A 13,070-nucleotide genomic window follows, 5' to 3' on the forward strand; every position below is an offset into this window, starting at 1 on the left:
CACAGCTCAGAAAAGGTGTGAAAAAGTCTTGGGTTTTAGTATTTCAGGTTGAGATCTCTCACAGCTCAAAGGGAAAAATGTCCAGGCCCTAGCGAGAATGTAACTCACAACCCCTGGTTTACAAGACCAGTGCTCTAAAGACTGAGCACTGGTCTCATATTCACCTGAGGAAAACGTGGGATACTGTTTGAGTTGATTAAATTTGATCTATATTTAAATGGTACCCCCTATGTTTACAGGCCAACACCAAATTATTAACCTCCAAATTTTTGACATACAGTGGCCTCTGGTTTATCGCGGGGGTTACATTCTAAAAATAAAATCCGCTGTTGTCAGTTGTCAGCTTTATTTTTACAATTATTATATATTTTAAGGCTGTAAAACCCCTCACCACACACTTTATACACTTTTCTCACACAGGCATTTTCTCACATTTCTCTTTTTTTAACACTCTGAGAGTTCAAACATTCGTATATTATATCCCACTTCCTTCAGATCCAGTCCAAAGCATTTCTGAAATCTGTTGGTGCAGAACGTTTCATCAACATTCTAGGTTTTGCCCGGGAGAAAACTTGCAAACATACAGCACTTCAGAGTCACACTGAAATCAGACATTTATGTAAATTTGTCTGAACACATTCTGTACTGTACAGGAGACACGGCATGGAGGAGACTGATGGACAATGGTCTACAGTCCCTTAGCTAATCAGGACGCAGAACACAGTGCATGCTCATATGTTGAAAAAAAGCCTGAAAAATGACACTAAAAAAAGCTGCGAAACAACCGCAATATACTGAGAGACCACTGTATTCCGACTTGAATAGGATTTCTAAAACATCTGGAGAACTCCGATTGTACTCAGAGCACAGCTGTATACATTACACATTGATCATGCGATGAGAGGTATTGAACTGCACTGGGTAAGAAACAACATGCGTACTTGCTCATTTTAGTTCAGAAATGAAACACATTATGGCAACTACACTGTGGACACAAACATACATAACGTAGACCCTTCACGCTAACACACTTTGAAGCATGATATAGTGGTGCAGCAAATATGCAATAAACAATAATATTGACAGTACTATGCCACTAGTTAAGATTTAAATAATGCCAGATAATCCCAGTAAGCCATTTTTAAACAGACTGTTTCATTAAAAGACATGACCTACAACAAATAAACAGCAGATTGAAACAATAATTAGCCATTAGTCAAATAAGTGTGACTTATTCAACCCTCTACAGCTCAAATCTTATCGCATTACAACAAAAATACACCAAAATACCCCAAATTGCAAATAAAAAGTACTCTAAATATTGGCGCCCAAAATATATTGTTTTTATGTATTGAAACATATAGTGATGATCATGACAAGCCTACCGTGGACCAACTTGTATTATTTTATTGTTTTGTTAAAAAAGTAAAAACTACCAGAGCTTTGATGTGATTATTTTCGCAGCATTTGAGAAGTCACAAATTCTGGGTCACCTGTCAGTTTGTGGAAGTGTGGTTATGCTTACCATTTTTGTTAGCAGTTATAGCTTCTAAGTTTCACCACTAATGCTAAATTACTAGACTCCCCTGAATGTGTCCTATCCCACGTTGGTATTTATTTGATTCTTTGTCTGTAGACTGTCACAAACATGCTCTGACCACACTCTAGAAAAATGGGACAACATTGGATTAAGAGTGTTGTCAGACGTACCTGTGCATGTAAAACACCATTTTTACTAACCACATTTGCAACATCATTTTTTCACTAAGCTGTAATGAAAAATCTAGTGCCCCGGTTTAAATCTGTAGATAGTACTGAGCATGCTCCATGTGGTGTCCTTGATTTCAGATAATCATATTGTTGGCTTGTGCCCACACAGCTGCCCTCTCCACAAACAGGAAATACTCTCTCAGCTCCGTCGGTTTCACATGGTACAGTTTATCTGCCTGACTCTGCCTAATGCTTCCCAGTATAAGCTTTTACACGGTTATGCAACTTCAATCCTCGAGTCTGCACTGCGATAAAACTGCGGAAACTTATCTCTGTCCAGTCAGAGTTAAATGTATTTTTAAGTTTCATGGGAAATGGAAACGTTTTGCTGGTGGTTATATTCATTAAAATTAAGATGGAAATATTTTTTTTGTTTGTAATTCTTTATTTTCAGATAGTGGTACATAGTTACAGGGTTCATTATTAGACCAAATACAGTACCGTAGTCATCCACTTTCTGTCTTTTTTTCTTTATTTACAGACGTTACACACAAACAGAACTTTATACAAGGGAGAGAAAGAACCAGTGAGCCAGTGTACCTTAACTAGACATGTATAATAAATAAGATTAAAAAAATGTACAAAAAGTAGAAACAAAAATGAGGGCACAGCTCCTTTACAGCAAGATGAGCTAATTGGGCCGAATCTTCACAAGTCCGGCCATAAAGGCTTTATATATTTAATACAGTTAGACAATAATTTAATGAAAGCAGGTTTCCTGAGATAAATAGAGAAGGTGATCGCTTCCATCCCATATATATCATTCACAATGTTTATCCATTCTTAGCTTGTGGAAGGATTAGGATGAAACCAACGTCTTGTTGCCTTTTTAGCATCTGATGTCAAAATTCTAAATAAATATTTGTTTGTTCTTTGAAGATGATTATCAAATTGACCAAAAAAGAGAGTTGAAAATTGTAAGGTTACATTTACTTTAATTACACTGACTTCTGTCCTGTGGAACTTGAGCCAGAATGGTTGCAGTCCCAGAATATATGCCAATGATCAGCTTCCTGCGGTCCGCACTGTCTCCAACACCCAGCATTCCCCGCTCAAAAATGTCTTTTTTGCTTTGACGTAATAAAGAAGCAGGTTAGGCATTTCCATTTAAACTCCTGTCAAATATGAGAGTTTGTACACCTCCACTGACACTGACACTGACACTGACAAACATTCAGCCAGTAATTTGATATTGTCAGACCTCCTTCAGTCTCCCATTTTTCTTTGAGGTATTCTCTTGAATATAACTTTTTTGCCAAACTCCTTTTATAAAACTGAGCAATAGTCCCTTTGATTGTAGAGTTCTTATAAGATTTCAAGAATATTGTAAGTATTGGGTCATTAAGGTCTGTTTTGAGCCCAATGTTATGCTCAAAATAATTCTACAACTGTAGATATCTGAAAAAGTCATAATCAGATGGAAAGATTTAATTGTTTTATTAAGAAAAAATGAATCAGAAAAAGTGGGTTTTTTTACCGCCCAATATTAGATTCAGTACACTGCTTCCTTTTTTCTCCTGTTTATACTAAGGTGATCAAAAGTATTACTAGTATAGTAATCTGTACTAAAACTAGTATTGAAACTTGCTAAACTAACTCATTGTTCGCAGGTATCAATGCAAAATAGTCCCACTGTCAGGACAGAAATGAACCTTTATAATGATGTGTCTCTGTATGTTTCACAAGTATAAGACACATAGACTAGTATACACCCATGGACCACATCAGACTGTTGCATTGGCCAGTGTTACTCATCCACATCTTATACGAGCTCCACATTTACATTTACAGGGACATGTGCAGTTTAATGGCTCTGAACGATCACAAGATGTTGATTAAATCGCAACTGTGATACTACAAGTCTTTGTTGAACCAAAGTTAATATGAAATAGACCTATTTTAATCATCAAAACAGTGAATTAAATGTCAGATGTTCTGCATAAACAAGTTTCTTTCCTCTAAACAAGCCACAAATGTAGATAAGATATGCCTTTATTAGTCCCACAGTGGGGAAATTCCAATATTGCACCGCACAGTTAAAGAACAGAAGGAAAATGGTACATGCAATAAAACAAGATAATAGATAAATAGTTTAAAATAATTTTAAAAATATACTTAAAAATAAACTAAAAATAGACTCTGATATAACATCTTCGTGAAGTGACTTAAGTATTGCACATAGGTATGGATGAATGACACATGTTCAACGCTGTGACAGAAAAATTTGGTAAAATATACAGAAAAATACTCTTGGCGATATATATCGATACAGCAGCCCACAATATTGATACTGTATCAATATATGAAATTATACGATATTTTGATATTTATGCACACCCCTAGATATGAGACACATGGGAATAGAACACAAAGTACCAGCATTTAATGAATAAAATGGCATTCTGTTGTTTGTTTTTTTTGTTTTATGATCATCATGGTTTCAGAATCAGTATCGAGTATCAAGTCTATTCCTTAGTATCGAAATCGAGTTTGAACTTTTAGTGTCATTGCAACACTAGACTATTGTTTTCCATGTTTAGTTCATGTCCTTGTTTACCTGCGTAAACAAGGACATGAGCGTCCTCTCTGTGCTCTCTTTCAGTATTGATTTGTTTGGCGTTGCCCACTGAATCTTCAAAACATTTAGGCCCCAGCGAGAATTGAACTCGCGACCCCTGGTTTACAAGACCAGTGCTCTAACCACTGAGCTATGAGGCCTCACCTGATGCTCTTGTCCTGCTGTGACTATTTACGGAGTACACATGACACACCCACACATACCAGTGTTAGGATAATGAGTCACTAAACATGCCATTCTAACATTAGCATAACTGGCTCTGCAAATGAGCCACAATCAAACTCACATTTAAATGTAACCAAAAACTTAATTAAGGCAATACACTGGGGATGCCAGATTAATTACTAGTCTGAAGTGCTATTAAATAATAATACCCAAAAATGCAGTAGATTTGAATTAATCTCGCTCTAAAGCTTCACACTGCAGTCTTTACTAGACTTGTGCTGTTTGATACTAAGGAAGTCACTCGAAACCGATTATAATAACTTTTTAGTAAAAAAATGCAATTTTCATACACACAATAACAGTACCGTCTTTATTTTAGCATGAGGTCTTGTATTCATTCTGCAGCTCAAAATCAGACTACAACTGTTCAGGAAAGCAACAATTTTGTTTTGTTAGTTTGATTTTTTTCAGTATTGATACTTGCTCAGATGAGTATCTACTTTCAGATTTTTGATACTTTTGACCCCCCCCACTGCTGTCCCACAGTCAGCCTCCCATCCAAGTACAACCCAGGCCCCGGCCCACTCAGCTTCAAGGTCAGACACACTTTGAATATCACGATTTGTAAATCACAAAGGCGCGATACTAAGGAATAGACTTGATACTCAATACTGATTCCAATACCACGATGATCATAAAAAAACACTTTTTATTCAGACAATAAAATGTGATTTTCTACATCTGACACAGGGAGGGCATCTGACACACAGGGACATTTCAGAACATGTGTGCAGGGATATAAACTACAGGGTTAAGCTCTTTCACACAGAATAAGATATTTGCCGAAGACATTCTCCTTGTGCCCAATTTGAAGAAAAAAAAAACGGAATCCATTTTGACTTAATATGCATTTCTTTACACAGTCGTTCTCTATAGCTGAACATTTCTGTGTGAAATTAAATATATTCCCCACTGCATTTCACTGAGATGAGCTCCCTTGCAACACTCATCATTTCACAATACTAAAATTTCAAATCTGATTCCAATAGCAGTGGGTGTCCTGACAGGTTATGGGTCAAAGACAGTTTGGATTTGGCTGTTGAGTGTGCTCAGATTTCCCTGTGCATGTAAATGTAGTGATGTGAGCTCTACTCCAAAACCAGGCTTAACCATTGCTTAAAACAACATAATAAAGTATTTCAGTGCATTTGAGCTACATTAGTGTTTGTGAGTGTGCCTGTGTAAAAACATGGCAGGTCAAATATGCAAAGCTTGTGGATTTTACAGTTTTTCAAAAGAGGATTTCATGCTATTTCTGTCCACTTGTTATCACACTGTCTTTGAAGACATTATAATGAAAAGTGAAACCAATACGTTTACATATCTGCTGTAGTAAGTCTCAGTGTTATGTAAAGAGGCATTATCAGCGTTTTCAACTGGGATGTTTCTGTTGACGTTGTGTAACCTGGATCCTATGACTGTTAGGGCACAGTTAGCGTTAGCGGCACTGTCACATGTTTCAAATAAAGGATTTATTCATAATAAGCAGAAGCAGGAAGTGTTGTGTGCCCAGCATCAAGATTCATGTTTCAGAACAGAAGAAAAGACTAAACAAAAGCGGTTACAGTTACTGAATGATGTCACCACATTGGGTCTTCTTTAGAGGGCCATACCTAAAGCTGCATTATATAACTTTCCTGGTGGAGTGTCATACATTATTAAACTTATTTAATCTTGCATTTATTGAATTAAAGTGTTTTTATTGCCAAAAACAACTGTGAACAGTGTTCCCGCTTCACAACTTGCTGCTGGTGTTATCTGCTCATCTCCATGGAGATAGATATTTAATGCCATACTTTGGAACATGCCAAGTGATCACATCATGAAGACAGTCTAGTTGCACACCCGCATCCAACGAAAGTTACATAGTGTAAACTACCTCACACTGTGTACTGTACATTTAAGTGTGTACGACAGGTTTTTATGATTCTCTACTTTTGACTTCATTTGGTAGATAAATGTAAATGATTTACACCAATCAAGAAGTCATAAAAGTAAAAAATATATATATATATGTTGAAAGTTACATGAAGTAGAGCGTTCTGTTTTAGAGCAGTCTGTGTTGATGACATTATTCTATAGAGAATTCTATACAAAAACTATAGTTTGCACACAAGAAACACATTTCTGTGATACTTTAATGATTATTTAAACAAAATAAAGGCATTTAGGCACTCTAATATTCTGTTGGACCTCCTTTAGCTTTGATTACAGCACACATCTGCTGTGGCATTGTTTCGATAAGCTTCTGCAATGTCATAATTTATTTCCACTGGATGAATTTATCTCCATCCAGTGTTGCATTAATTTTTCACCAAGATGTTGCATTGATGATGGTCGAGTCTGACTGCTGCACAAAGCCTTCTCCAGCACATCCCAAAGATTCTCAATGGGGTAAAGGTCTGGACTCTGTGGTGGACAATCCATGTGTGAAAATGATGTCTCATGCTCCTGAACCACTCTTTCACAATTTGAGCCCGATGAATCCTGGCATTGTCATCTTGGAATATGCCCATGCCATAGGGGAAGAAAAAATCTATTGATGGAATAACCTGGTCATTCAGTATATTCAGGTAGAATGAGGTCAGCTGACCTCATTCTTTGTGCACAGACTTGCTGAAAATAGACCTGACCAACTGCAGCAACCCCAACCAATTTGCTTAGTTAAATCCAGGCCAAAAATGCATTAATTATTTTAGAAAAACCTTAAATACCTTATTTAACTCTGTTTTAGTAAAGAGAACAGTTCAGCCTGTCACAGCTCATTAAGCCTTCATATTTCATAGTGTTTGTGGCCTCTGTAACAGTGTAACAGTGAGGACTATTCAAATCTAGATCACTTAGTACAGTGCCTAGGCCTCAGTGAGAATTGAACTGGTTTACAAGACCAGTGCTCTACTCACTGAGCTATGAGGCCTCACTCTGCCTGAGCTGCAGTCACACCTGAGGAGAATGTGGGAGAACGTTTGTGCCTGTGCAGAGGAAACAGTGTAACAATGGGTCTGGCTTAGCCACAGTGGACAGAGTAGAGTTTGAGGGTTTGAATCCCATTTTCACCAGCTTCAGTGTCCTTGGGCAATGTACTGGTGGGTTGAGGTCATTTGTGTAGGTTTGCAAATAAACCAGGACTAAACCTAGTAAAAGTGAAGAGTCATCCAGTGGCACACAAGGACTAAACCAGATCTAACTAAAGATTTGTTTAGCAACAAACCAGTAATAAACCTACAACCAGACTAAACCACGTCTGACTTTGACTTGAAATGAGCTAAGACTAACACTGGGACTAAACTAGGACTAAACCAGGACTAAACCAGGATTAAACACAGATTCAGCTACAATAAGCCAGGACTAATACTGTCAGCAAACCAGGAGTAAACCAGTGCTGGGACCTAACTAGTACTATATTTAGTGAAAACCAGGTCTAGCTGAAGATTTAAACTAAAAAATTAACGCTGGGACCCAGTCAGGACTAAACCAGGGCTAAACCTATGCTAGAACTAAAACATGTCTAACTGAAGATATGAAGTAGGGCTAACAAACCAGGCCTAGACCAGGACTAAAGCAGGTGTAAGGAAGGTCTGTTCGGACAGTAGTTGTTTGTGTTGAATATTTAAAACGGCGTGGTGCTTCACAGCTGTTCAGACCCGCTGCATAGACTCTTCTCAGTTTGCAGCAGATGGTCAGCTGGAGTCCGGGTCAGATCAGGGCCAGATCTGGGTTACAGCGCTCACTCTAGTGCTCTACTCACTCTATATGTCTGTGTGTTACGTGGTTTATATGTGAGGCTTATAATGTTGTTCAAAGTAGGAAGCACAGATAAATATAAATGCCACACTGCGGTTAGCCTGTTTCCTGTAGATTTGGGGTCAGTCACGAGGTTATTTTTGACTGTTTGCTCCAAAAACATCTAAACTTTGTCAGCTTTTTGGCACAAACTGCTTTAAGTGATAGTTTGGAACTTTGTGGAGTTGAAAATTCACCTTTATGATTCCATGGAAATAAAAAAGTTAAAACCATACTCAGGAACATTTTCCATGGAAATAGATATGTTTTACGCCATATTTTGGAATATTATAGCCAAAGGAACAGCATTTGCATGGAAACAAACAGGAGGAGGTCCTCTTCCAGGCAAAATAAAAGTCAGGTTTGTGGAGATGCGAGCCCACTCACAGTAATGAAGTTTTTTTAAGGGCAATGAAAACTTCCATAATGAAACAAACATGCTTTAATTTTAGTCAATATTTTTGTTAAAAAGTTACATACAGTGAATTCAAGTGTAGGATTTAATAAATGTATACATGTAGAGGTTAGCAATATAGCAAAATAATATATAATAGTTTGAAAATGAAGTATTTTGTTTATGACAAAAAAAATGATAACAATTATTTACAAAAATCTGTGTGAAATGTGGAGATTTTCGTGTTTGTATGACCTAGCCCTACATTATATTCATCTGCTCCCACCATCACCACTAACAAAACCTGTTCAAACCTTTAAAATGGACATTTGTCACAGAACAGCACTTCCACTGATCTAAAAGCTGGTACTATCTCCGAAAATCAGAAAGCAGATGGAGCCCAGCATGTGTCCTTGTGTTACAGGCATTCCACTGTCATTAAACTCCTCTTTAAATGGACGTTAAAATTCACTTTCAAATGGATTTTCCTTGTCACATTTCAGCCAGTTACATTTATGAGGAAAACAAGTCTTTTCCATTAGGGCTGAACTGACTTTGTTTAGTGCATTAATTTCTCCATAGTGTTGTATATTTATTTATAAGACCACACTTTTGATTTGTTGTTTTCTAGGATGTACAACAGCAGAAAGGAAACCTTTCCTGAATATTTTTATAATGATGTGTCTCTATATGTTTCACAAGTATAAGACACATAGACTAGTATACACCCATGGACCACTATGAACCTACTGCACACTGAGGATTACACACATATAACACACATGGGAATAGAACACAAAGTACCAACATTTAATGTGGAAAATTACTGTTTACTGTCAAAATAAAGAGTGTTATCGGGAGTATCAAGTCTATTCCTAAGTATCAAAATTGAGTTTGAAATTTTAGTATGGTAACAACACTAGCATGGAATTCAGACCTGCTGCATAAACTTCTCAGTTTGCAGCAGATGGTGAGGAATAACTTTGAAACACTGTTCTGTTCTGTTCACATTTTAAGACAGTAAAAAATCAGGTGCAATGCCTTTAAAGGTCCAATATTACACAAAATGTACTCTTGTAAGCTTTCAGTCATGTTAGAATGCTTCCTCATCAAAAATATACCTGGAGCTGTGTTTTGTTTCATTCACACATGAACACAGTGTATCTAGTTTGAGAGAAGAACTCTAAACCTAAATATGCAGGGTTTATGTATTAAACGTGTGAATGAAACAAAACACAACTCCAACATTATAAAATAGATCAAGTGTATTGCCTGTATCTGGTTGTTTCCTTGACCCAGCCATCTGTAGATACCTGACAAACGGCCTGACATCTCTGGAGCGGTTCCCCATCAGTTTTAAGACTCAGTTCTCGGGTCACTGCTTCCATCATGTGGTTCTGGGGGTCTACTGTAACGGGAGGTACGGCTCTTTAGGGATGAGCCGGAGACAGGATCTTATGGACAAGCCGCTGAGCTACAGGACGCTGGGGGACTTGGTCGGGGAGTTTGAGAGCTCATATAAGAGATACCAACACACAATTAAGAAGGTAAGAAACATGCTTCACCATACTTCACCAGTCCTTATGAACATAGTCTAAAAACAAGCTGAACAATAGATTTGCTTCCACAATATCATATAAAAGTACCGTAACTGAATTGTTTAAAAAAAATAACCATTTAAAACACATATGTTAAACTCAAGCCCAGGGGCCAAATCTGGCTCGCGGTGTAATTATATTTGGCCCGTGAGATCATATCAAACATGCATTAGTGGTGGCCTGCCGGTATATAGTGCATGCACCACTAATACTAAAAATCCCAGAATGCTTTGGTACTTGCGCAGTCGAGATCAAAGTGTAGCAAATTGAGCTTGAATGTATGTTTTCTCTATGCACTTTTTCTACTTCTACGTATGGACTGTTAATAGTTTGAAAGTCGAATTTTCAGTGAATGAAATTATTAATAAATTTTTTGGCTGGTGAAAAAAAGATTTACTTTAAAAAAGAACTTGAGGAACTTCCGGTTGGTAACTTAGATGGAGTAGACGTAGTGCGAGTGTGCTCCGGCAGAATTCAACATTTCTTTTTCATTTAGCCCCCTTTAATCTTAATTTGAGTTTTTTGCCTTTTTGGATAGATTTTTACCATCCGTTTGACCCAACCGTGAACATAATCTCTCTCACAATGCCGCCTAAGAGCCAAAAAACTGCTGAGAAGGAGGAGGCGAGTGCTAGCGCTAGCTCGTCCATAGAAGCCATTTCAGCCCTACTTGAAAAGCACCGTGAAACTCTCTCTGCTGAGTTCAAGGCTTCGCTGACTGGACTAGAAACTAAACTAGACCAGTACAAACTTTTGGTGGATGACCACGATCAGCGTATATCCTCTCTGGAGCTCTCATCTGACGATATTAGCCAACGTGTTAGCGAGCTTGAAAACACCCTCTCCTCTCTCCGGGATGACAACACAAAACTTAAGGCTAAAGTTATTGACCTAGAGGACCGTAGCAGACGCCAAAATATACGGATTCTTGGCTTGGCGGAGTCTACTGAGGGGGGTCGCCCTACTGACTTTTTCTCACGGCTACTTCAGGATGCATTCGGACAGGACACATTGCCATCCCCGCCAGAAATCGACAGGGCTCATCGTGTGGGAGCGGTGAGGCCGGGACCAAGTGCGCGGCCGCGGCCGGTCATTCTCCGCCTGCACCGGTACCAAACGAAGGACCTCCACATCAGAGAAGCACGACGCAAAGGAATGTTTGACTACCATGGCCAACAGATTCGCATCGTGGAGGATTACAGCGCTGAAGTCATGTCTCAAAGAGTACAGTACAGAGATGTGATGGCGGAGCTCTACAAACGGGGTCTAAAGCCCGCACTGCTCTACCCGGCTCGTCTCCGCCTGACGCTATCCAGCGGTGTCAAGAAGTGGATCGGCAGTGTTGAGGAGGCACAAAAATACATCGATGAACATACCTCCCGACAGCTCGGTCCTATATAGGTGGAAATACTGGACTTTCCCTGGACTTGTGTGTCATGGACTGGGGGAATCACGGTAAACGCTGTCAATGGCGATTTATTTATACATTTTGCGTTATGTTTACTTGCCAGTGTTCTTAATAATCGATAGGCAATACTAATAGCTGTCATTTGTTTCCATTGGTTTTCATCTTGCCTTTAGTGACTATCTAGGCTACACCGCTTACCACTCTATTTTAATAACTATACTACTATTTGTACACGTATTGTATATTACAAAGTGGTAACCATTGTAAATTGTACATTGATCTTCCGTGGGGGTACCATTTTTTATGGTACATTTATCCTAGTAAAGGGCTGCTATTTTAATTTGATTTCCAATGCCGGAGCTTTTGTAGTTCGATTGTTAAGCATCATCCGGAGGACGGGCTGTCTGAAGTTTTTTAATTTATGGAGCTTGCTGCTTTTTTTAATTGCAGCTGTCTTTTTTGGGAGGGGTAGGGGGTGGGTACCTGTCACCGCAAACAATTCTGCTATGTTGAACTCTTTTGGGGGAAGTGCTGGTCACTTTGCCTATTGCTGGTCACCAGGTTGTTGTGAACTACTCTACACCCCTCTAAATATGCACTATGGTAAATGCTTTTAACATAGTGAGCTGGAATGTTAAGGGTTTAAACCACCCTGTGAAGCGGAAGAAGGTCTTCTCTCATCTGAAACATCTCAGGTCCAAGATAGTTTTCCTACAAGAAACCCATGTGCGCACCTCAGACCTGAGTCGTTTGTTGCGCTGGTCTGGGCAATCCTTCCATTCCACGTTTCAGGCCAAGGCCCGGGGTGTTTCAATTCTCATTTCCCAGGATATTCCTTTTGAACTACATAATGTATTATCAGACAATAATGGTCGATATATAATTCTCTCAGGCAAATTATATAATATATTGGTTGTTTTAGTTAATGTGTATGCCCCAAATGTGGATGACGCCGAGTTTTTCAAACTTTTGTTTTCGTTACTGCCAGATCTGAATACTTATCATCTCATCCTTGGTGGTGACCTTAACTGTTGGTTGGACCCGACTCTGGACAGATCCTCAGGCAATCCCGGTGCAGTGAATAAGTCGGCTTGTCTTATTAATGATTTTCTTACAGATTTTGGTATTTGTGATGTTTGGCGATTTTTACACCCAAATGACAAAGAATTTTCTTTTTTCTCTCAAGTGCACCATTCATACTCTAGGATTGACTACTTCCTTTTGGATAATCAACTTATACCCTCTGTGCATTCCTGTGAGTACCAACCAATTGTTATATATGATCACGCACCTGTTATTCTTTCGGTACAGCTA

General features: G+C 38.6%; 1 protein-coding gene and 1 non-coding gene across 2 annotated transcripts in view; one reads left to right on the forward strand and one right to left on the reverse strand.

The window, feature by feature from the left end:
* vash2 (vasohibin 2) overlaps positions 1–13,070 on the forward strand; it is a 52,380-nt gene that overhangs the window by 23,301 nt on the left and 16,009 nt on the right. Inside the window, exon 7 of the mRNA XM_033990980.2 lies at positions 10,060–10,297. Coding sequence (XP_033846871.1) covers positions 10,060–10,297 — 238 coding nt within the window. The remainder of the gene's footprint in view (positions 1–10,059; positions 10,298–13,070) is intronic.
* trnat-ugu (transfer RNA threonine (anticodon UGU)) lies at positions 4,416–4,488 on the reverse strand. Its single transcript has one exon. It is a non-coding gene; the product is annotated as a tRNA-Thr (tRNA).

Source organism: Periophthalmus magnuspinnatus, chromosome 24 (genome assembly GCF_009829125.3).
Source record: "Periophthalmus magnuspinnatus isolate fPerMag1 chromosome 24, fPerMag1.2.pri, whole genome shotgun sequence".
Taxonomy (NCBI): domain Eukaryota; kingdom Metazoa; phylum Chordata; class Actinopteri; order Gobiiformes; family Gobiidae; genus Periophthalmus; species Periophthalmus magnuspinnatus.